Genomic DNA, 22290 nt, shown 5'->3' on the forward strand with positions numbered 1-22290 from the left:
TTGTCTGTTAGGGTGCGTATGGGTACAGCAGCCTAACATGGAACATGAAGCTTCCCTTGGGTCTCTGACACAGTGCGAGGGGTTCTGCAGCATCTAATACTCACAAGTAACAACACACACTGCCTAGTAACGGCATTACACCCATTCACGTAGCTCAGACTCAAATACACTTGTTACTCAACTTATGACTGATACGTTTACATTAAGCATTTTACTGTAAGGTTTCAATTGTAGCATAACTTTTCCCCAAAGCATGAACACCCACATTTTTTTATACCAATTGTATCAAAATGAGTTAAACTTAGTACAATAGTCTAGGTAGTGTAATATATGCAAGATTCCCTTGGCAGGAATTATAACTATTTTGACAGAATTGATAGGGTCTCTATCGTCATGTATTGTCTCTCAAACATAAAATTAAGTCATTAGAATCTGTTGTGCACCTCAGTCGTAGGTTTTATGCTTCAACACTAACCAGACCCAGGTGTACAGTGCTGTTTCCCCACCAGGGGGTTTGAAAGAAAAAGCAGTCTTTGCATGATCTCGGGCAGTGACCACGGAAGCGTGGACTTCCACACACACAGGACACGCGGGCCCCGACACTACCGTCCGATGGTCCCTGTGTGTGTGCTGGCTTTCCTTGGGGCACGTGGACACGCCTCCTTTTTCAAACAGATTCACCTTCTCCCAAGAAAGCGCCTGACAGCTCAGCTGCCCGCATCTCACACCCACAGGGAAGCTGCCACTCGCCAGCTGGGCGTCTAGCGTTTGATCACGACTTGTTCGTAGGCTCCGGACACCACTCTAAACAGTAGGGAAAAAAGGTCAAAATTCTGAGCGGCCGTGTTTGAAATCGTTCCAGTTAATCTTGGCTCTGAAGGGAGAGTGGTGTGTTAGGCATTTTCCACTTGATCTGATTTCCACAGGGTTTAAAGGCACCACAGATAGAAAATACTTGAACATTCACTGTTTGTAATGAAGACACTGGAGGGGCCCAGTGTCTGATCCTCTCATGCTAACTGCTTAGATTAGTGTTCCTTAGCCTGCGTAACCTTCATCTGCTGCTCATGGACATCTGAAGGACGAGGCCAGTGCACTCTTTACTTGACAAGGCCCCGGGTGGCTCCTTACCTGCTGGGAGGATGGTGGCTGCCGAAGGTCGTCCTCCCTCCAGGTCCCACGAACAGCCGCAGTCCTTCCTCTGCAGGGACAGCAGCGTGTGGGCAGTTAGTATTGGCCAGTAACGTTCACGTTGCCATAAACCCAAACTTTACATTTCCGTTTTATTAAATAAGTTAAAAACTTTAAAAAGCTATAGACATGTTTTAAAACAGACCCTTGAAGACCTATCCTAATAGTTATTTCTCCTCAACTTTCCTAAAGCTATTTTCCTTAAAACTGAATAAAGAAGACAGCTCATCCTACGAATTTCCACAAGAGAGGCTTAATGGTTTCTCTTCACAACCAGTCACACAAGGAAACCACGCCTGCGTTAAACTGCTCTCTACTCACACCAGCAGGAATAATTCCACCTTTCAAGCTGGTGGCTTGTACATTATCAGTTTCAGTGGAAAGGCTGAGGGAGCGAAGGATTCTGTTATTCACTATCATTTCAAGTTTACCACCCAACCTTCCACATGGCAATAGTGCCTTGAAGCACTATGTCCAGTTATGACAAAGCAGATGTAAATATCCATCACAAGGTATATATACACGGTAGACATTGATGCATAATTAAAAAATACAGTAAGAGCTTTCTTTAAAATTGAGCTTTTAAAAGTCCGTTCTTGCCGACCAGTGTGGCTCTGTGGTTGAGCCTTGACCTATGAACCAGGAGGTCATGGTACTATTACTGGTCAGGGCACATGCCCGCATCGCGGGCTCGATCCCCAGTGGTGGGCGTGCAGGAGGCAGCTGATCAATGATGATTCTCATCACTGATGTTTCTATCTCTCTCTCCCTTCCTCTCTGAAATCAATAAAAATATTTTTTAAAAAGCTTGTTTACCAAATTTAATGTCCATTCTTAGAAACAAATGAGCTACAAGGTTATCTTCAGATTTCTATGGGCATAAAGTGTATTTCACCAATGTGCACAGACGGCTGACTGGGCTACGCCGGCCGGGCTGGCACACAGCCACAGGCACCTGGCGGCCACCACGCACCTTCCGCGCTGGAGTCCAGGCTGAAGTCTTGGCTTTGTAGTATTTTCTCCACAATGTCATCGGCGTCCACTCTGGTGTCATCAACTCGCTTCAGCTGAAATTCTACAGAATCTTGTTTCACTGGGCACCTTTGGAAAGAATGTTTAAAAATGTCCTCCTTTATATTGTGTTGTAAACCACCCCACCCCCTGGCTCCATGGAGCTGAGGCCCAAAGGGTACCTGCTGAGTGTCTCTGAAGCCGAGTCTTCTCTATCAGCTGCATCAAGATTTGGCTCAGCTACTTTCTGCTCCATTTCATCACATGGCTCTAGAATACTTTCCACGCCCGTCGACGTGCTTCCCACAGAGGTGTTTCTCCTGTGGCAGAGCTCAGAGAGACTGGATGACCGGGAGTGGCACGAGCTGTACCCTGTGGTCAGAGAAGCTTGCTCAGGATATGACGCCCATACCAGACACTCTGCGACCAACCCTCTCCTCCCGCACCGCAGCCACTTCTGGTACCTTTATAGCAGGGGTGGGGAACATCTGGCCCGCGGGCCACATAAGGTTCGAGAAAGCATTTGGTCTGGCCCTGCCAAGGCATCAGGAGTGAGTTAATTAAATGTCTGACCAAATACAGCAGGCTAATTTTTCAGTTGATAATTCTGGATGGTCCAAGAATGATATAAATATGTGGCTCAGTGGGTGAGCATCGACCTATAAACCCGGATCAGGGCTCAATCCCCAGTGGGGAGCATGCAGGAGGCAGCGAATCAGCGATTCTCTCTCACCATTGATGTCTCTATCTCTCTCTCCTTCTGTCTTCCTCTCTGAAATCAGTAACAATATATTTTAAAAAGTAAGTATCCAAGTGGCCCTTGCCAGGAGAAAGGTTCCCCACTCCTGCTTTAGAGCAATAAAGGCCTGAGGAACTTCACGTCCAGTTCTACCTGATACTTTTGAGTGCTGGCTCGCATGGCTCGACGTTCTCGAATGTCCACAGGCACCGAGCACATCTGGAACAGAGGCGCTCTTTGCTGAGAGATCTGCAATATGTCATAACAGCATGCTCCTGTCACTGCTCACAAGTCAACGGTCAATTGCATTCTAATCTGCCAGTTTTATAAACTGCCAAGTTCATGATCAAGAAAAGCAAACTGCAGAGTGAAAGATCCCTTGAAATCAGTGCAATGTAAACAACCCTATTGCAAGAAAATGAAACGTAATACCTTCGTTTACCGAAGAACTATGGTATTTTTCATAAGACTTAACAGAACTCTACCTTAAATTAAACTTTCAGTTTTTATTGTTTAGTATTTCCCATAAAATGGGCCAAGTCACATACCCACAGAATTGTCAATGTGGGAGGGATTATGCAAATCTCACCAACTGAAACCCAGGGAAGGGCACCGCCGTACCTGCGATTCCAAGGTGGACTTTGAGAGTTTCTCCTCCTTTTCTATCTTCCTCCAGAGATTCGGATTCACCGGCGATCGGTATAGACATGGACGTAGAAGGAGGCCTGGGAATAAGCATTGCTAAGGATCAGAACTTGGTTTACGGTGAGAGACTGGTTGTGTGGTCAGTAACCGGCCTCAGGCAGGTGCCTGTAATGTCACCCCTTTGAGGGTAAAAATAATAAAAATCACCAGTAATGTCTGAGCATCCTCAAGACCTGAATAAAATTCATGGGGGGAGGGGGAGGTTCTTCTGCACAACAAAAATGTGAGACCAGTCTGGCCACGTGGCTCAGGGTTGAGTGTCGACCTATGAACCAGGAGGTCACAGTTTGATTCCCGGACAGGGCCCATGCCTGGGTTGCGGGCTCCATTCCCAGGAAGGGGTGTGTAGGAGGCAGCTGATCAATGATTTTCTCTCATCATTGACGTTTCTATCTCTCCCTCTCCCTTCCTCTCTAAAATCAGTAAAAATATATTAAAAAATCAACAACAGTGAGACCAGAAAGGGAGTCCAGAAAAGAGAAGGGCTCTGTCTGTGAGCCCCCAGCACTATTTTTTTAAAATATATATTTTATTGATTTTTTTACAGAGAGGAAGGGAGAGGGATAGAGAGTTAGAAACATTGATAGGAGAGAAACATCGATTCAGCTGCCTCCTGCACACCCCCTACTGGGATGTTCCCGCAACCAAGGTACATGCCCCTGACCGGAATCGAACCTGGGACCCTTCAGTCCGCAGGCCGATGCTCTATCCACTGAGCCAAACCAGTCAGGGCCCCAGCACTATTTTTAAAAAATACATATTTAATGATTTCAGAGAGGAAGGGAGATGGAGCGAGGGATAGAAACATCAATGATGAGAGAGAAAAAATCATTGATCAGCTGCCTCCTGCATGCCCCACACTGGGGATCAAGCCCACAACCCGGGCAAGTGCCCTGACCGGAATCTAACCGTGACCTCCTGGTTCATAGGTTGATGCTCAACCACTGAGCCACGCCGGCCAGGCCCCAGCACTATTGAGTGGAAGGTGCTACATCTGTCAAATGGAATCGCAGGTGAGGCAGGAAAGCATCTGGGAGATGATTGGAGGGGATACCTCTGCTTCCTGCCTCCACTCTCTTGTCGGTTCCACTAACTTTTTTAAAAAATATGCTTTTTATTGATTTTTTAGAGAGGAAGGGAGAAGGAGAGAGAGATGGAAACATCAATGTGAGAGAAACATTGATCGGCTGCCTCCTGCACACCCCCCACTGGGGATCAAGCCTGCAACCTGGGCATACGCCCTGATCTGGAATCGAACCAGCGACCTCTTGGTGCATGGGTCGATGCTCAACCACTGAGCCACACCAGCCAGGCCAAGAGCTGTATTTTTAATACAGCAAGGCCTCACTTAACATTGTTGATAGTTTCTGTGACTTTAAGGGAACAAGATCAATTTTACCATAGGCCAATTGATATAAACAAGAGTTAAGTTCCTACAGTAGTATCTCACCATTATAACAAAACAATGTTATTTGAGGACCTGCTGTAATGTAAAATAGCTGGTGAAAAAAATCTGCATTCAATTTTCTGTAAGAAAAACTGATGTAAAAGAAATACCCTTCCACCCTGGCTGGCTTGGCTCAGTGGATAGAGCATCAGCCTTTGGACTGAAGGTTCGATCCCGGTCAAGGACACATGCCCAGGTTGCAGGCTCGTCCTCAGTAGGGGGTGTGCAGGAGGCAGCCGATCTATGATTCTCTCTCATCATTGATGTTTTTTTTTCTCTTTTTTCCTCTGAAATCAATAAATAAAAGAACTACCCTTCCGAAGAATGGAGTCTACAGTTATGAATCATTGATGGTGACTCAGGCCTTACGTCTACATGCTTATCTTTCTCATGCCAGTTCCGTTGGTTTTCCTTTCTCAGACGGCCTGATTACAGTGTCTCCAGCCCTCCACCTCGCAGACCTGCTCCCCAACCCTAGCACTCCCAGCCCGAGGCCTCTTCTTCCCTCCCTATCAGCCTCCCTCGGGCTCCACTCTTTCCTGCCCTGCGTGGGGCATGACTTCAGAGCCACAGGCTTTCAGCAATACCTTCGGTTTGGCACCCCTCGATCTGTAGTCTTAACAAACTAGAAGAACCCGACCTGATAATTTCAGCCACTGCACCAGCTGCTCTAATACTGGGGCCACAAAGCATTAGGGAGGGAACTCATCCGCATGGGGATTGGTATTAAAGCAACGAAGAATCTAAAATCTTAGCTGGGCCTTGGCAGCTCCCTGGATGACTCAGTTGTGTTGGATAACTAATCCCCGATGCCTGTCATGCGCCAGCTTCTACTCTATTACCCCCTGTTCTGAAATGTTTTGTATCTCTTATCAGAAACTTTGAATATGGCTCAATCACAGAACAAAAGAGATGGGCTTGTTTTGTGGTTAATTCTCACCAGAGGATATTTTTCCATTGATATTTTTTTTTAGAGAGAGTGGAAGGGAGAGAGAGAGAAACATTGGTGTGAGAGAGACCTGTCAATCAGCTGCCTCCACATGCACCTGGCCCAGGGCCAGGGTTCGAGCCTGCAACTGAGGTACGTGCCCTTGCCCAGAATTGAACCTGACCCTTCAGTCCACAGGCCAACACTCTATCCACTGAGCCAAACTGGCTACAGCAAGGGCTTGTTTTGTTAGTTTCATAGTAATGTTAAAAGCACGTGAAAAATGACCTCTAAAATGACAATTTCACATATCCAAAGAGAAAACAAATGTTTACATATCTTGTGATGAGGTAATGCCTGTTTATTCTAATAAATTATAAAAGTCTCTATAAGTATCAACTCGAGATTGTCAGAATTATATTTGTGGCGATAACACAGGACATAAGGTGATCTATTTTTTGGCTTTTCAGTATCTGAGTTTCACAAGCAGGGAGAGGAAATGGCAGAAAAAGGGCCAGTAAGACTATTCGTCAAAAGTTCATAAGAAGAAATGATTAATTCATTTTCTTCTTCTAAGTCTTGCTGCACTTTTTTGACCCAACAAACCAAATATAGTACAGTGAAAATGGTTTAGTCCCAAGAGAACAGGAAATCAAGAAAAAAGCCAGGAAATTATGGTCTGAGAGAAGACAGCACAGGAAGGCAGTGAGAAGAAAATGCATAGTTTTAATCAATAATTGATTTGTGTGAAAGTATGTGTTTTCGTCCTTACAGAACAGTTTTTAAGGAGAAAACTATATAGATGCTGCTATTAAAAACATGAATGATGCATAGGGTAGTAATTAATGTTTACTTTTCTAAATACATTTCTCTCAGATATTTAAATAACGAATTAACTTTCAGGTTTAATTATTAAGTGTCTTCACATCGCTGACAGGCAATCCCCACTTCCTCCCAGTTGGTTCACTCGCCCTCGCTCTGAAGAGCCTTGTACACATCTTGTCCTCTTTCCCCAAACCCCCTGCTCTGCGTTTCATATCCTTGCTCTCCAGTGATCTCCTGGCTTCCTAGTTCACTAGGAAACCAGGAGCAATTAAAAACAAACAAACATGTATATTAGTATATATATTGAGCTCAGAGAGGAAGGGAGAGGGAGTGAGAGAAACATCAATGATGAGAGAATCACCGATCGGCTGCCTCCTGCACACCCCACAGTGAGGATCGAGCCCGCAACCCGGGCATGTGCCCCGATGGGACTCGAACCATGGAAACCAGGAGCAGTTGGAAAATAACTCCTACATGCTCCCACTTCTCCAATATCCGCACCTGCACCATGTTCTCTGCCTCCCGTTCCATCTTTACCCGGGAGGACACCCTGCCCACTCCATGTAAAAGGGAAACACCTCCTGCCGGGTCCTCCTACCTGCTCCGGTTTCTCCAAGGCACTCACTGCCATCTTTACATCATGTGTGTACTTGTTAGTTTGTTGTTTGTGTCAGAAGACAAGCTCCGAGGTGTCAGGGACCTGGTCTATTTTTGCCTGCTCTTTGTCATGTCTAGAACAGGGCCTACTACATGGTAAGGCACTTGCTAGGTATTTGCTGAAGACATGAATGAGTCCCCAGAGGCCTCATTTATATAATTTCACCCCAAACCTGAAGATGACAAGAGCTGAAACAATTCAGGGTGTGGCGAGCTGGTTGGGTAATAGGTAATAGGTCAGGTCAGCACCAGGAGAGAGACTAGCCCTTCACTGGGATTAGCCTATAAGCACTCTGAAACATGAACGGAAAACTTGAAACTAATAAATGACTGTGATACTTTCAGAGAAATAACGCATTTACTGAGCACCGACTTACGTTTTAAAACATGGGTCACCAGACATCAGCTGCATACTGATGAAAACCTACACGTAAGCAAGAGAGAGACTGTGGTTATAACAGGCCCCCTCCTCTGAGGAGCCGCGTTCTGCGAAGGCACGCACCGGCCACAGCGGCCGCCCGTGCTCGCCACTCAAGAAGGACTGAACAGAACGATGGTCGAGTTGGATTACATCCCGTATTACAGTGCCACCTTCTCTGGAGGGCTGCTGAGTATTTCGGGGGTGTGCTCAGCTTGCGATCTCAGTACTGAGCCCCTCCTTGCCCTTGCCAGTGTGTCCCCTCTTAGTTAAAGGCGGAGAACCTCCTGTGCTGACATGTAAATCCTGACCCGGGCTTACTTTAAGGATGGAGTTATCCTGTCTTGTATTTTTGGTATTGTAGCCTTCCAGTAAACAGCGACGAGTGGTATTTCCTGATCCAGCAAACTCCGCCAGGTTTAGATCTGCAAAGCCCAGCTATGAAAAGAAAAAAGTATGTTAATAGAATATCTGCTAGGCTTCTATCACGTTCTCCTTAAAATAAACATCCAACCCATGCTCTAGACCAGCCGTGGGCAAACTATGGCCCACGGGCCGGATCCGGCCCGTTTGAAATGAATAAAACTAAAAAAAAAAGACCGTACCCTTTTATGTAATAATGTTTACTTTGAATTTATATTAGTTCACACAAACACTCCATCCATGCTTTTGTTCCGGCCCTCCGGTCCAGTTTAAGAACCCATTGTGGCCCTCGAGTCAAAAAGTTTGCCCACCCCTGCTCTAGACAGTTATTTCAAACTTCAGTCATTTGCAGTTTTTGCCATCTTATCAATACCTGTTCTATTATTTGCCTAATTTGTCTTTAAATTGGCTCACTTTTGGTAAAAAATTTATTACCTACTGTTCTCTTATCTTTTTTTTTTTTTTTTAAGATTTGTTATTGATTTCCAGAGAGAGAGGGAGAGGGAGAGAGCGCAAGCGGAGAAATATCGATGTGAAAGTGAAACACAGATTGGCTGCCTCTTGCACACCCCCCTACCAGGGATTGAGCCTGCTACCAGGCATGTGCCCTGACCCCTGACCGGGAATGGAACCAGCAACCTTTTGATGCTTAACTAATTGAGCCACACCAGCCAGGGCTGTCCTCTTATCTTAAGCAATGCAGTCTCTGAAATCACGGATTTGATCTGCTAAATATATCTGATCTGCTAAATATAAACTATGTAACTGTTGAAGTGAAAATGAAGGATGCATATTAAGCAACTAGAATCACTGTGAGGAGCAGGAGTACTTGCACTAAGGGAAATGCTAGCAGGCCCAAGATCATCTGCATATACATTCACACACTGGCCAGACTTCCTCCTCCCTGTTCCCATTCTGGCTCAGCTCCCAGTTAACGCCTGGGGGCTGCAGGCAGTTGCAGGTTATTATAGTCACACTCTCCACGCAGGAACTAGAATGATGTGTGTGTCACACGCCCCCTCTCCTCCAGCTCCTTCCATAACCTTGCCTTGCTGATCACTCTTGAGCTGACTCTTTCTTTAAAAACCCTACTTCCTCCCTCCCCCAAAGCTGAGCCCCACACCAATGCTCTCGGCAGCTTCCAGAAGTGCAGCTCAAACCTGTTCCTCCTTTTCGCTACCCAGGCTTGTTCCCCATTTTTTGCAGCTACCACAGTGCCCTCCAGTCTTTCCTCTGATGTGTTCAACCAACCCTATTTTTTGTTTCCAAGTGGTACAAGTCAACCCCATTATATTGTGTGTTTTTTTAATTAGAAAAATTTTAATTAATTTTTGAGAGAGGAAAAATACTGATTTGTTGTTCTACTTATTGATGCATTCATTGGTTGATTCATTTTTTATTTTTAAAATTTTTTAATTGATTTCAGAAAGGAAGGGAGCGGGAGGGAGAGATAGAAGCATCACTGAGGAGAGGCCACATCCAAGGGAACATCTGGGACCCCCTATTGCTATCTGATCACACATCACCCACACGCCCTCTTTCAGACCTTATCTTTTCTCTTTAAACCTCCAACGCCTCCTTCACATTTATACTCCGTGCTAATGCCTTTCTTCTTACTTCACTCAGAAGAGAAGAGCAATCAAAAGAGCACTTGACTTGCCCAGGCCAGTTTTGCTCAGGGAAAGAGCATCGGCCTGCAGACTGAAGGGTCCCAGGCTCCATTCCTGTCAAGGGCACACGCTCAGGTTGTGGGCTCAATCCCAGTAGGGGGCGCGCAGGAGGCAGCCAATCAATGATTCTCATCACTGATGTTTCTCTCTCTTTCTCTCCCTTCCTCTCTGAAATCAATAAAAATGTATTAAAAAAAGGAGCACTTAACTTTCATCAGCTCTTATCTCCAGCCACATCCACTCACCTGCCTGCATCTGTGCCTGCATGTCTGCCTTCCCACTTACGGGAAGGGAGCTGGCTGTGCGCAGACTCAAGTTCACGGCTCCAGGAACTCGGCCCTGTCTTGCACTCTGCCTTTTCTACTGGGTCATTACCACCAGCACACAAACATGCTGGATCTTCTCCGCCTTAATGAACAAAAGTAACCCAACCCTCACCCCGCGTCTCTGTCTATTGAACTGTTTTTCTGCTCCCCTTTTATTACAAAGCTCCTTGAAAACGTCCATGTTGACTGTCTCTGGCCCCTTAGTCCTTGGCCATCTGTAGGCGAGGAGGTTTTTCTGTTATTTATAGCAAAGAGCAGCCTGCCTGACATTGCAACCAACTAGTTTTAGGGAGTTAGGCAGATGTGATGGCTGGGCTAGTGCCTGGTTCTTGGCTCAGACGACTGACTGATGGAGATACCATCACAGAGGCTGGAAGTAAAAGAGGAGTATTGCTACCCAGGGTTTCTGGCACCAATTCCTTCTATTCAGCAAAAAGGCGAACACATTCTTCAGTAATTCCATACAGGTAATAAAGAATAAAGGACAGTAGAGATCATATCTATACAGAGGGGAAGAGGACACAGAGGAGGGGGGAGGTGGGCCTGGGAATACTTCCCGGGGAAAGTAATTACTTAATGCAAACCAGAGATCATCTTCTAGTCTGGAAATGACATTGAAACTTAAGAAGAACATCCCATAATCAGCATTTAGAAAGAATGTGCCTATAATGTATTGTTGAAGCCAACTGTTCAATCTCCAAGTTGCTTCATTTAAAAACAGCCCATTGGAACGGCAATTAGAAGAGCACTCTATTTAATTTTTAAGTTTATAAATTACACACTCCAAAAGAGTTAAAGACCATTCGCTCACCTTTGCATAAGCTTTTCCACCTTTTAATTCCTGCCAAACATAGAAAACACGATTAAGTATCATATGATTAAAGATTTAAAATAAAATATATGTCAAATAATTCTGAAGTAGACATTTACATACTGGCAAATATCTATATATATAATCTATAATAATAAAAGCATATGCTAATTAGACTGGACATTCTTCCGGATGACCTTCCATACAAAGCCCGGGTCCCGGGTGCCTGCTTGCGGCCAGAGGGAAGCCGGTGCCGGTAGCCAGGGGAAGGAAGGCCTACTCTTGCACAAATTTCATGCATCGGGCCTCTAGTCTATATATAAAAGGCTAAGTGACCAATCATGCTGACCGGCCGGTACATATGATGTGCACTGGCAATTTAAAAACAAATGTTGATTCGCTCATGCACAATACATATAAAGCTCTTGCTGGCGCCAATTGCACACATGTGTTTCGATCTGTCATTGTCAATCATGAATTTGGTTGTTTTTGTTGACATTCAACGTGAACCACATCTCAATTTATTCATCGACCATCTGACCAGCTGGTACATATGACACACACTAGCAATTTAAAAATAAAGTTGACTTGTGCATGCGTGATACATATAATGCTATTGTTGACATCAATCGCACACATGTTTTACTTTTATAATACTACATTATATATACTATTTTGACATGTAATTTTTTTGCAGTAACATAATTACCGCACAATCTTTCTTCTAATTTCCTTTCAATGTGCACAAATCCGTGCACTGGGCCACTAGTAGATAGTATAATTCTGATGATCTTTTTTTTTAATATATATTTTATTGATTTTTTTACAGAGAGGAAGGGAGAGGAATAGAGAGTTAGAAACATCGATAAGAGAGAAACATCAATTAGCTGCCTCCTGCACACTCCACAGTGGGGATGTGCCCGCAACCAAGGTACATGCCCTTGACTGGAATCGAACCTGGGACCCTTCAGTCCGCAGGCTGATGCTCTATCCATTGAGCCAAACCAGTTAGGGCATAATTCTGATGATCTTAAATCTAACTATTTAGATGCTCCTCTCCAGAATTTTTATTTAGAACTTAAATCTGAAAGCAACAAATGGTGAGAAGACAAGCTAATATTTGATCTATTTGCTGAAGAAATTGCCAAAAAGGTCCCAGACACATTGCAAGAACATTAATCACCAAAGAAAGGTTAAATTTCTTACTTACTTAGTTGAGCATATTAACCCATTGTACAAAGATTGTAGTTAATAAGAGTCAAAATTCCCATCCCAGAGACAACCACTGTCATTTAAACACACCAGACTTGTTATCCTAAATGGGGTTTACAGGGCTTCTGAATCTGGGGCTTGATATTCTTCATCAGGTGAGAGGATTCTCAGCCACAACCCCTCCCCTCTCCTTTCAGGGTGCCAATTACACATATGTTAGCCCCTCCACTGCTGTCCACGTCCCACACTCTTTTCTGCGTATCCCACCCTTTTTTTCTCTGTGATTTACCCTGGATATTTTCTCACGTCTCATTTTCCAGTTTCCCAAAGCTCTCTTCTGTTGTGGTAAACCCGCTGTTAAATATACCTGCTTAGGTTTATCTTCATTTATTTAGCTTTACATTTTAATTATTGTATTTTTCAGTTCTAGAATTTGATTTATTTTTTATAGTGTCTAGTCCTCTAGTGGGATTCCCCATATTGTTCACTCATTATGTTTATTGTAAAAGTTTATCTCTGATCTTCCCATACCGATATCTTCCATGGGTCTCTTTTTATTATTTTTTTCCTTTTATTTATTTACTAGAGGTCCAGTGCATGAAATTCGTGCAATTGGGGCTGTGTGTCTCCACTCGGCCTGCACCCTCTCACAGACCGGGACCCCTCAGAGGATGTCCAACTGCCGGTTTAGGCCCGATCCCCCTCTTGTAATCCAGGATCCCTCACTCCTTACCGCCCACCTGCTTGCTCCTTATCACTTGGCTTGCGGCTCCTTAGTGCTGCTGCAGAGGCAGGAGAGGCTCCCGCCACTGCGGCTGCACTCGCCAGCCGCCAGCCGTGAGCCTGGCTTCTGGCTGAGAGGCATTCCCCCTGTGGGAGCGCAATGACCACCAGGGGGCAGCTCCTGCGTTGAGCATCTGCCCCCTGGTGGTCAGTGTGCACCACTGCAACTGGTTGTTCTGGTCCTTCCGCAGTAATGGTCGCTTAGGCTTTTATTATGTAGATTTTTATTGTTGAATGTTCATTAATTGAACATCAAGCTGTAACTGAGTTAAAAAATCAGTTCTTTAGGGTTTTGGCTGTAAAATGAGCCCTTTCACTCTCTGCCCTATGCACCCGTGTTTTCTGCCTCTTTTCCTGGGAAGGAGAGAGACAGAGCATGTCCTCTGCCCTGCTGAGCCCTCTCCCTATTTTTTCCTGTTGAGTTCTGGTCATGCCACCATGCCTCTTGGGATGCTTGGTAACTTTTGCGCATGATGACATGAAGAAATACTTTGATGCTCAGAGCTCTGTGAATTTGGGCAAGTAACAACCTCTCTGAGCCTGCGTTTTCCTGAAACTGGAAAAAATAACACCCACTTTTGGGGTGTTATTAAGACATCATATGTCAAGTCCCTAAAACAATGCCTAACAAAGAGGAAGTAAATGCATAGCAGGAGGTAGACATACACAGCTCCCCGAATAATACAAATAAGGTTAATACTTAGATGTATCGCAAGAGTGAGGTAAGTTTCTTGAATAATATGTTAATTTATAACTTCAGATTCTTCACCCTGGTTGTCACAGTGATTTGAATTCCTGCTGCAAGTGTGAAGGGAAATGGCATGTAACAGCCCAAGGGACAAAGCAGAGCTAAATAAAGTGCGTCAGCATGTAGGGGGCTAATTATGGTTCCTGAAAGGGGAGACGAGGCGGCTATTTTTATACCTTGCGCACAGACACCCTGTAGATGCAGGGATCCAGGATGCCCGTGGCGGCGCTGGCGCTCATTTTGCACATAAATGAGAACTTCTTCCTCCAGTGAACACAGTTCGCTTGCACCACCTCCCTGAGGGGGGAAAAAAAAGAACCAGTTAATGAACTGTTATCGATGGCATGACAAAAAGGCACACATGCTCTGCCGCCCACGTCTGCAATGCAAAAGCGCGATGTTAAATGCCAGTATTTGGAAACAGCCATGAAGCAAACAAATTCCTAACAATGGGATGCGAAAAATCTTTGAAGTTTTTAGTTATCCACAGACACTGAAAAAAGGTGAGTTCACTTATTACTTCAATCTCTAAGTCGGAGCTCCACTCTTCATTCATTCAACACACAAGGAATCAGTGTCATGCCCGGGCCACCGCGGCCCAGGCCCAGCTACCAAGTCTTGCCTCGGCTACTTCACAACTATTCCGGAGTGAACCCCTTTCCTGTGTCTGACCACCACCCGAAGCCAGTCCCTCACACATCCTCTCTGACACACGGCAACAGCCTCCTAAATGGTCCTCGCTCAAACCTACCTTCCTCGCTGCTACCGGAGAACGCCTTCCCGCCCAAAATCCTTCACCGCTTCCCCATATCTGAGAGGATCTGGTCCAAGCCCCTGCCCATCTGTAGTCTCATCTCTCTACCCTTCCTGTCTCATCTGGTCGTTCAGTCCCTCAACAGATCATTTCTGTCACACTATTTCTCATTTGTATACCTTTGCTCATAATGTTTTCTCTCCTGTTCCACTTCCCTTATTTACCAGTTTAGCTTTTTTTTTTTTTTTAAATCCTCACCTGAGGATATTTTCCCATTGATTTTCAGAGAGAGTGGAAGAGAGAGGGAAAGACAGAGAAAAACATCGATGTGAGAGAAACACATTGACTGGTTGCCTCCTGCATGCGCCCTGATCAACCTAGGTACCTGCCCTTGACCGAAATTGAACCCAGAACCCTTCGGTCTGTAGGCTGATGCTCTATCCACTAAGCAAAACTGGCTAGGACCACCAGTTTAGCTTGAACTCCTTTAGTTTAGTCATTACCTCCTCTAAGAATCTTTCCCAACTCAGCCTGCAGGTGAAGGCCTAGTGTCCCATATGACCGATGACCTGGGCGGCCTCGATTCCTGAATTCCTCAGTGTCTGCCACTCCCCGTCCTAGAACATGGTCACCCAGGGAGGGCTGGCAAGACTCGGCTGAATTGGCTTCCCCATCCCTAAGTCCTCATTCCTTAGGATGTCCTAATTTCCTTTTCCCTGCCTTGTTTGTGGCAGATTCTCCTGTAATTACACACAATGTATTTCAAATTAACCAATACTGTAAGTGAATTTTGTTGATGATGGCCTTCATTAACAGGAACTTAAGTAGAAATAGACATGTTAACTTAAATAATCTTCTAGATTTTGTAAAATCAAAATGATAGCTTCGGAATATTAAACAGTATCTCTAAATAAATAAATTTTTCTGTGCCTTTTGGGATAAAAATCTTTCACACACACACACACACACACACACACACACACACACACCTATTAGAAAGCTGTCCAAAATACAGACACACACACACCTATTAGAAAGCTGTCCAAAACACACACACAAACAAAAAAAAGTGGCAGTTAGTTCTTGACAATTTGTCATACTGATGGGTTACCATGGAAACAAACTCAGACAAAAGTCACATTAGTAAATGCTTTCCGTTACATGAGTCATCAATTTCCTATGAGCTTTATACGGTTGCTTAACCACTTTCAAGAAACAAAGCAACAGACTATGATTTGTGTTGATATTGTGGAAAGCTAAGTATTTCTAAGATAAAATGACAAAGATGCGGATTGGGAAATACATAAGCAGAGGAATTAAAAGAAGCAAAATGTTGCTATGGTTATTGTTTATGCTTCAAAGGAGCAAAGGAAAATCTAAAAGGTCTTTAGAAAATAAAAGTAACATAAAATAAAATAAAAATTATGGATCTATTTTTGTGACGACTTAGTTACTGTATTAGCAAACTGCAATACTTGGTAGTATAAGAATAACTTGCATATGTATACGCGAGGCATATATCTAAAATTATGCCATGTCTTGGTAATTTGAAGTATTTTTTAAATATACCTTTATTGTTGAAAGTATTCCAGATGTCCCCTTTTTTCCCTCCATTGACTCCCTCCACCTCACCCCCAACCCCTCCCCAGGCCTTCACCGCACTATTGTCTGTATCCATGGTTATGCATATATGCATATAAGTTCTTTGGTCAATCTCTTCTGGGGGGGCAGGTTGGCCTTCTCTCTGAGATTCATCAGTCTGTTGCCTATTCTTAACTTTTTAGAAATGGCGATAAAGAAAAAACACTGCTATGAGGAATGCAAGCTGTTCTGCCAGACGACATTACTGCCGGAGGTTAAGAGCTTGTATCCGGAGCCAGTCGTTTGGGTTCAAATCGTGCCCCCGCTACGCGGCAGCTGTCCCACTGCACACATTCCCAACCTCTGAACTTCCGCTTCCTCCTCTGTGAGACGGGGAAGGTGACAGCACCTACGCTCGTGGGGATTTCGGAAAGTCAGGTGAATTATTGTACCTGGCGTCTGGAACCGCGCCTGGCTTACAGTGGGTCTCCACAGTAAATGTTAGCAGTTGTTATTATCAAGGACCTAAGCGGTTCTAAGTCACTTACATTTGTCCTCCAGGGAGAAATAATGGTTACATTTACAAGTACAGAATTTGCTTCCTCATTCATTTATTTTATGAAAGATATAAATTCCTGAGAAAACAAACCTTTGGGAAAGGAGGCAAGGCCAAATATTTTAAGACTCTAAAGGTAAAACAGATCTAAACAGTGTGGCTCTTAATGACAGCACTAAGGATAAATGGACCTCACACCCCAGAGGCGCTTCTGGCTGGAGGAACTGGGTGAACAGGTATCAGTCATTGGGAAACATCTGAACCCAGGCAGCGTTTCTCTCCTTCATGCGTTCTGCTGGTGGTGGCAGCGAGGGAAACAGCCCCGTGTTGGACACTTTCCGGTTGAGGAGCCTGAGAGGCCCTCATTAGGATACACAGAGACCTAGAGCTCAAAGGGCAGGGCTGCAGACACAAGCAAAAGTCCTCAGCATGTGCATGGAGGCCATGGGGATGGACGAGGCCATTCAGGGAGATGTGAGCGAGCAGGGAGGGAGGAGGGCTGAGTCGAACACCCCAAGGTGCACGAGTGGAAAAGAGGCAGGCACAGGAGACCCACATCAACAGAGAGAGAAGCAAGGAGTTCATGTTACCATAGAAACCAAACCAGGGAAAAGACTGCAGAGAGGAATTGCTCAACAATCTGGAATGTGGCAGAGAGGTCAGGTAAGATAAAGGCAGAAAAGAAGCGACCAGGCAGTCACTGGTAACGGTGGCAAGTGCCGTTTCCGTGAAAAGGTGGGGGTGGCAGGCAGGTAACTATGGGAAGTGGAGACCGGGAACACAGACAGTTGTTTTCAAACATTTTAGTAATAAGGGAGAAAGAGGGTGGCGGCCAGGGGGGGGCATGCGGTGGAGGGAGGATCTCATTTTAACATGCTTTAGTGCTGCCAGGAAGGAACCCGTGAAGAGAAAAAGTCCGAGCTCTGGCAGGGTGTGCATGCAGGCGCCAGAGGGGACCCTCCCTGAGAATGTCAGCGGGGGAGGCATGCAGACGACAGGTGGGCGCTGGCCTGGACTGGAGAAGGGGCTCCTCTGGAGGAAAGACAGGCTCGAACATGGACAAGTTTGTCAACAGACCACTGTCCACTGCCTACATCGCTTTTTTTGTTGTTTTAAAAAAATATTTTTATTGATTTTAGAGAAGGAGGGAGAGAGAAACATCCATGATGAGAGAGAATCATTGATCGGCTGCCTCCTACACGCCCCCCACTGGGGATCAAGCCTGCAACCTGGGACTCTTCAGTCTGCAGGATGACGCTCTATCCACTGAGCCAGACCAGCTAGGGCTCTTATGAAATGTTTTGTAGTCAGCTACGAATTGGTAAACATATGTTGCTGAATCTATAAAATGGTAGAAAAACTTACTTCAAAGGGTCGTTGGAAAATGAAATATTTAAAGCACCGTGTAAACCGACAGGGTGCTATGAATCAACACTTCTCCCCAAAGCCTTTTCTATGATACATTTCCTGAGTCATGGGGCATAATAATTCCCTTGTTCCCATAAAATCCTGGGACATTTTCTTTCTTTCATCTGTTTGTTAATCCTCACCCACGGGTATTTTTTCCATTAATTTTTAGGGAGCGAAAGGGAGGGAGGGGGCGGGAGAGAGAGAGAGAAGCATCGACGTAAGAGAGGCACATTGCTCGGTTGCCCCCCACATGCGCCCCAACTGGGGCCAGGGATGGAACCTGCAACCCAGTAGCTGCCCTTGACTGGGAATGGAACCCGCAGCCCTTTGGTGCGTGGGCCGACCCTCTAACCATTGAGCTACACGGGCCCAGGCCTGGGTCATTTCCTACGTATACCTGGAGTTGCCTTGTAAATGAAGGACACTGAGAGCAACGGAAAGGGGCTGGCACGAGGTTTGCTGTGTGCTCTGAGGCACTCCTCTGGTATTTGACCGGGGCAGTCACTGGAAGGGGACTGACTCTGTGGGATCGGAGGACGGGTCCTGTACAGTGACGAGAAGTCGTCACTTCCAGGGGAGACGGCCAGGCTGCCAAGACCTATTTGGAGACACAGACAAGGAGGGAGGACCGCAGAATGCTCACATTCCTGAGATGGAGAGTGAAATGAGTGGAACCCGACAAAGCAGCACGAGAGAAAGAAAACACAAAAAAACACAACAGCATGAGAATACTTATTACTCGATGCCTGGTGAAGGCTCTAGTCAGGCTGTCTCGGTTATTATCCTTAAAGTAATCGTAATGACAGGACCATGAGGAAAAAGCATGCAAAGGAAGTGAATTAAAGCCAAAGGCTCAGCACCACAGTCTGCTTTGAAGGCAGGTCCAGGGACAGCCTGGAAGGGGTCTGCGCAGCGGTGAAAGCGTGAGATCACAGGGGCTGGATTTCAGGGCCGCACTGAGCATCCGCTACGCTGGGGCGTGTGCTGAGGGGCGCAGGTCTGCGGGGCGCTGTGCTGACCTGGAGCAGTCGGTGGACTTCAGGTGTGTGCATCACCAACGCACAGCTTGACGTGTCTGATACCCTCCCTCACATGGAAGGAAACCGGTGGGAGCGGAGGAGGCAAGTCAGAAAAGGCAGCAGATATTGAAAATAGCCTCGCGATAGTTCTGTGTGCTGGTTTTCTATGGCTACCTTGGCAAAAAGAGCGCTCAGGTTCCCTTTTACGACCAGCTGGCACCAATTTCCAGTTTCTGAAATTAGGAAATGGCAACCCTGCAGTTATTAATGACTGAGTTCCTGGTGCTCCGGGAAGTCTTACACTTCATTGTTGTGATGAGAGAGTTTACCGTTCTCAACTGTATATAACTGCAAATGCACAGTATCTGTATTACTAACTTAACAATTGACTTTATTTTTCCTTTAATACAGATGCATTGATAGAAATTATAAAGGTAGCCCTGGCTGGTGTGGCTAAACCGTTAAGTGTTGGCTCATGCACCAAAGGGTTGTGGGTTCGATTCCCAGTTCAGGGCACTTACCTGGCTTGTGGGTTCCTTCCCTGCCCCTGGTCGGGGAGCCTGCGGGATTCAACCAGTTGATGTGTCTCTCTTACATCGATGTCTCTCTCTCTCCCCCTCCCTCCCTTCCATTCTCTCTGAAAAACAATGGGAAAAATATCCTCAGGTGAGGATTAACAAAAAATAAATAAGAAATTATAAAGGTAATTTGTGGTTGCTTATATAAGGTTCTCTACTAATGTGGCCTACGAGCAAAATTTTGGAACCAATTCCCTTCTTTTGCAAGGATTACGGACAGTCTTTTCCTGCTCCCTTCCTGGGGCTATTTCTGAAACGGTCTCTGCCTTGTACACAGAGGAAGCAGTGATGGCCACAGGATGGTCCCAGTGATTCAGGAAGCCATTCCCCCGGGAGTGACGAAGTGGGAAGACCCTCATGTCCAGGACGGTACCAGAGGTGACACCTTTAGAAACACACTACCTCGGCAGATCCCGAACCGGCCTCCCAAGGGAGGCACCAGGGAGAAAATGCGAACAGCTTCGTGTTTAGCCACTGGCACCAGAGAATTCCCAGAAATCGGTACTGAAATGTGGCTGCAGTCTGTGAACAGGAAACATAAAGTTCTGACGAGGAAGAAAACGCCGCTAAGTGAGTTCATTTGAATGCTATGCAACTGATGACTCACTAAAGCGAAACGAAGCAAACACGTCAAGTCCACAATCAATACTATGGGTAGCTCCTGGTCTCGCCGGGGGTGGGAGCTGGTTTCTAAGCCACATGCTTGGAAACACCACTGGATTAGGAAAAGCCTGAGGAATTTCTTCTAAAACCGTAAGCAGGTTCCAGACTGAAAAGAATGTTTTTTCTCTGTAAGACAGAAAGGTAGACCTTCAGGCATGTGTGTGTTTTATATTCACATCCCTATTGTATCTCACACTATTCCTTCACCCCACCCTACAGTCATGTTCAAGTCTCTATTCTAAAAATAATACATGAAGTAAAATCACTGTTGTTTGTCCTGCTTCCCCGCTTCTACCTAATTCTACTTTGTCCCTTCTTTTTATTTTATGGTTAATCCTCTCCTGAGGAAATTTTTCTATTGATTTTTAGGGAGAGTGGAAAAGAGAGGGAAAGACAGAGAAGAATATCGATGTGAGAGAAACACATCGATTGGCTGCCTCCCCACGAGACCCAACCAGGGCCCGGGCTGGGAGGAGCCGGTAACCAAGGTATGTACCCTTGACCGGAATCGAACCTGGGACCCCTTGGTCCGCTGCTCTAGCCACTGAGCCAAACCGGCCAGGGCTACTTTGCTCCTTCTTTTCATGAGCAAACTTCCCAAACTGAGGACAATCACTCAATGCTTCAGCTGCTCACTCCCTGACCACTTGAAACCTGCTCTTGCTCCTGAAAACAACCCTCTCAAGGTCACCACTGGACAGCCACATGCAAAGACATAGACCTGGCCTGGGCCTCCAGCTTACGCCACACACAAAGGCTAACGCAACTTGGACTTGAATGTAAGCACTGAAACCACACACCTCCCTGCAACTTGGTGTCGGTCTTGGTCACGCTGTTTTTCTTTGACACCAAAAGCAAAGGCGTGAGCGCCCGCTCCCTGGCTCTGGCACACTCTTCCTCTCCTAGTGAAGGTCACCCGGAAGTCCCTGTTCTTCCACCTCCCTCCCTCTTCACCCCAACACCTGCAATCACACCGCAAGTAACCTAACGCCCTAGACTCGGAGTTCTTTGTCCTCTGCTCTCTTCCCACCTCCAGGAACACCCACACCTGGGCTTGGCAGCTCTTGGCTGCTCCCGAAGACTCTCAAGCCCTAACATCCCACACTCTGAACACATGTCCTACCCCATCAAGGCTGGCACACATACCTTTCACGTGGGAGATTCCTTCCTCTCCCAACCATTCTCTGTTTTCCCACTTTATCTTCCTGGCCTGGTTTCTCCCTGACTGACCCCTTAAATGCCTTTCTCATCAACACTTCATTCCCTTGTCTCTTTGGACTCTCCCCCTACAAACTAAATTCTAAGCCTGAATTGACCCCTCCACCCGTTCTCTCCCATCTCAGACCCAGGAGCACTGCCTGAGGAAGACGCATGAGCATGCTGGGGTTGGAATCGACTAAGGGAATGGTGAGGAGGCGGGAAAAGGAGGGAGGGCCAAGCAGACAGAAACGTACCCACATTGGCTGGTAGAAGCTGACCGGTCTTGGCTGACACTGGAGGGTTAGGAGAGCAGAATTAGGAAATAAAATGCGAAGGCCTGACGAGTCATCTAAGTCGCCCCTTCTAATGAAGGAGAACATTCCTGACAAATGGACAAGGCGCTGAGGGAGCCTCTCCACTATTGTACTCCTCTCAATGTGATACTGCATACTCTCCGGTTAGTCTGCCTGTTATATCTAAATGCTCTGCTGAACAGACATGCCTTCTTTAACATCTTCCCCAGCAGCATGCCTACTCCCTCCTTATGGGACACATCTTGATGTGTGACCTTGAACAAATTATGTTGCTTTTCTGAGGATCGACTTTCTCATCTCTAAAAAAGAGGTGTGGCCCAG

General features: G+C 45.8%; 1 protein-coding gene across 1 annotated transcript; it reads right to left on the reverse strand.

The window, feature by feature from the left end:
- Window positions 1-192: 192 nt before the first annotated feature.
- FAM102B (family with sequence similarity 102 member B) lies at window positions 193-14337 on the reverse strand. Its single transcript, XM_006092635.3, has 10 exons — window positions 14071-14337; window positions 11152-11181; window positions 8243-8359; window positions 7881-7927; window positions 3563-3666; window positions 3095-3190; window positions 2385-2574; window positions 2165-2292; window positions 1132-1201; window positions 193-804 (listed from the first exon to the last, which is right to left on the reverse strand). The coding sequence occupies exons 1-10, from the start codon at window positions 14320-14322 to the stop codon at window positions 762-764; spliced, it is 1077 nt and encodes a 358-aa protein (XP_006092697.1). The 5' UTR covers window positions 14323-14337; the 3' UTR covers window positions 193-761.
- Between the last annotated feature and the right edge of the window lie 7953 nt (window positions 14338-22290).

Source organism: Myotis lucifugus, unplaced genomic scaffold (assembly GCF_000147115.1).
Source record: "Myotis lucifugus unplaced genomic scaffold, Myoluc2.0 scaffold_101, whole genome shotgun sequence".
In the NCBI taxonomy this organism is placed as follows: Eukaryota; Metazoa; Chordata; class Mammalia; order Chiroptera; family Vespertilionidae; genus Myotis; species Myotis lucifugus.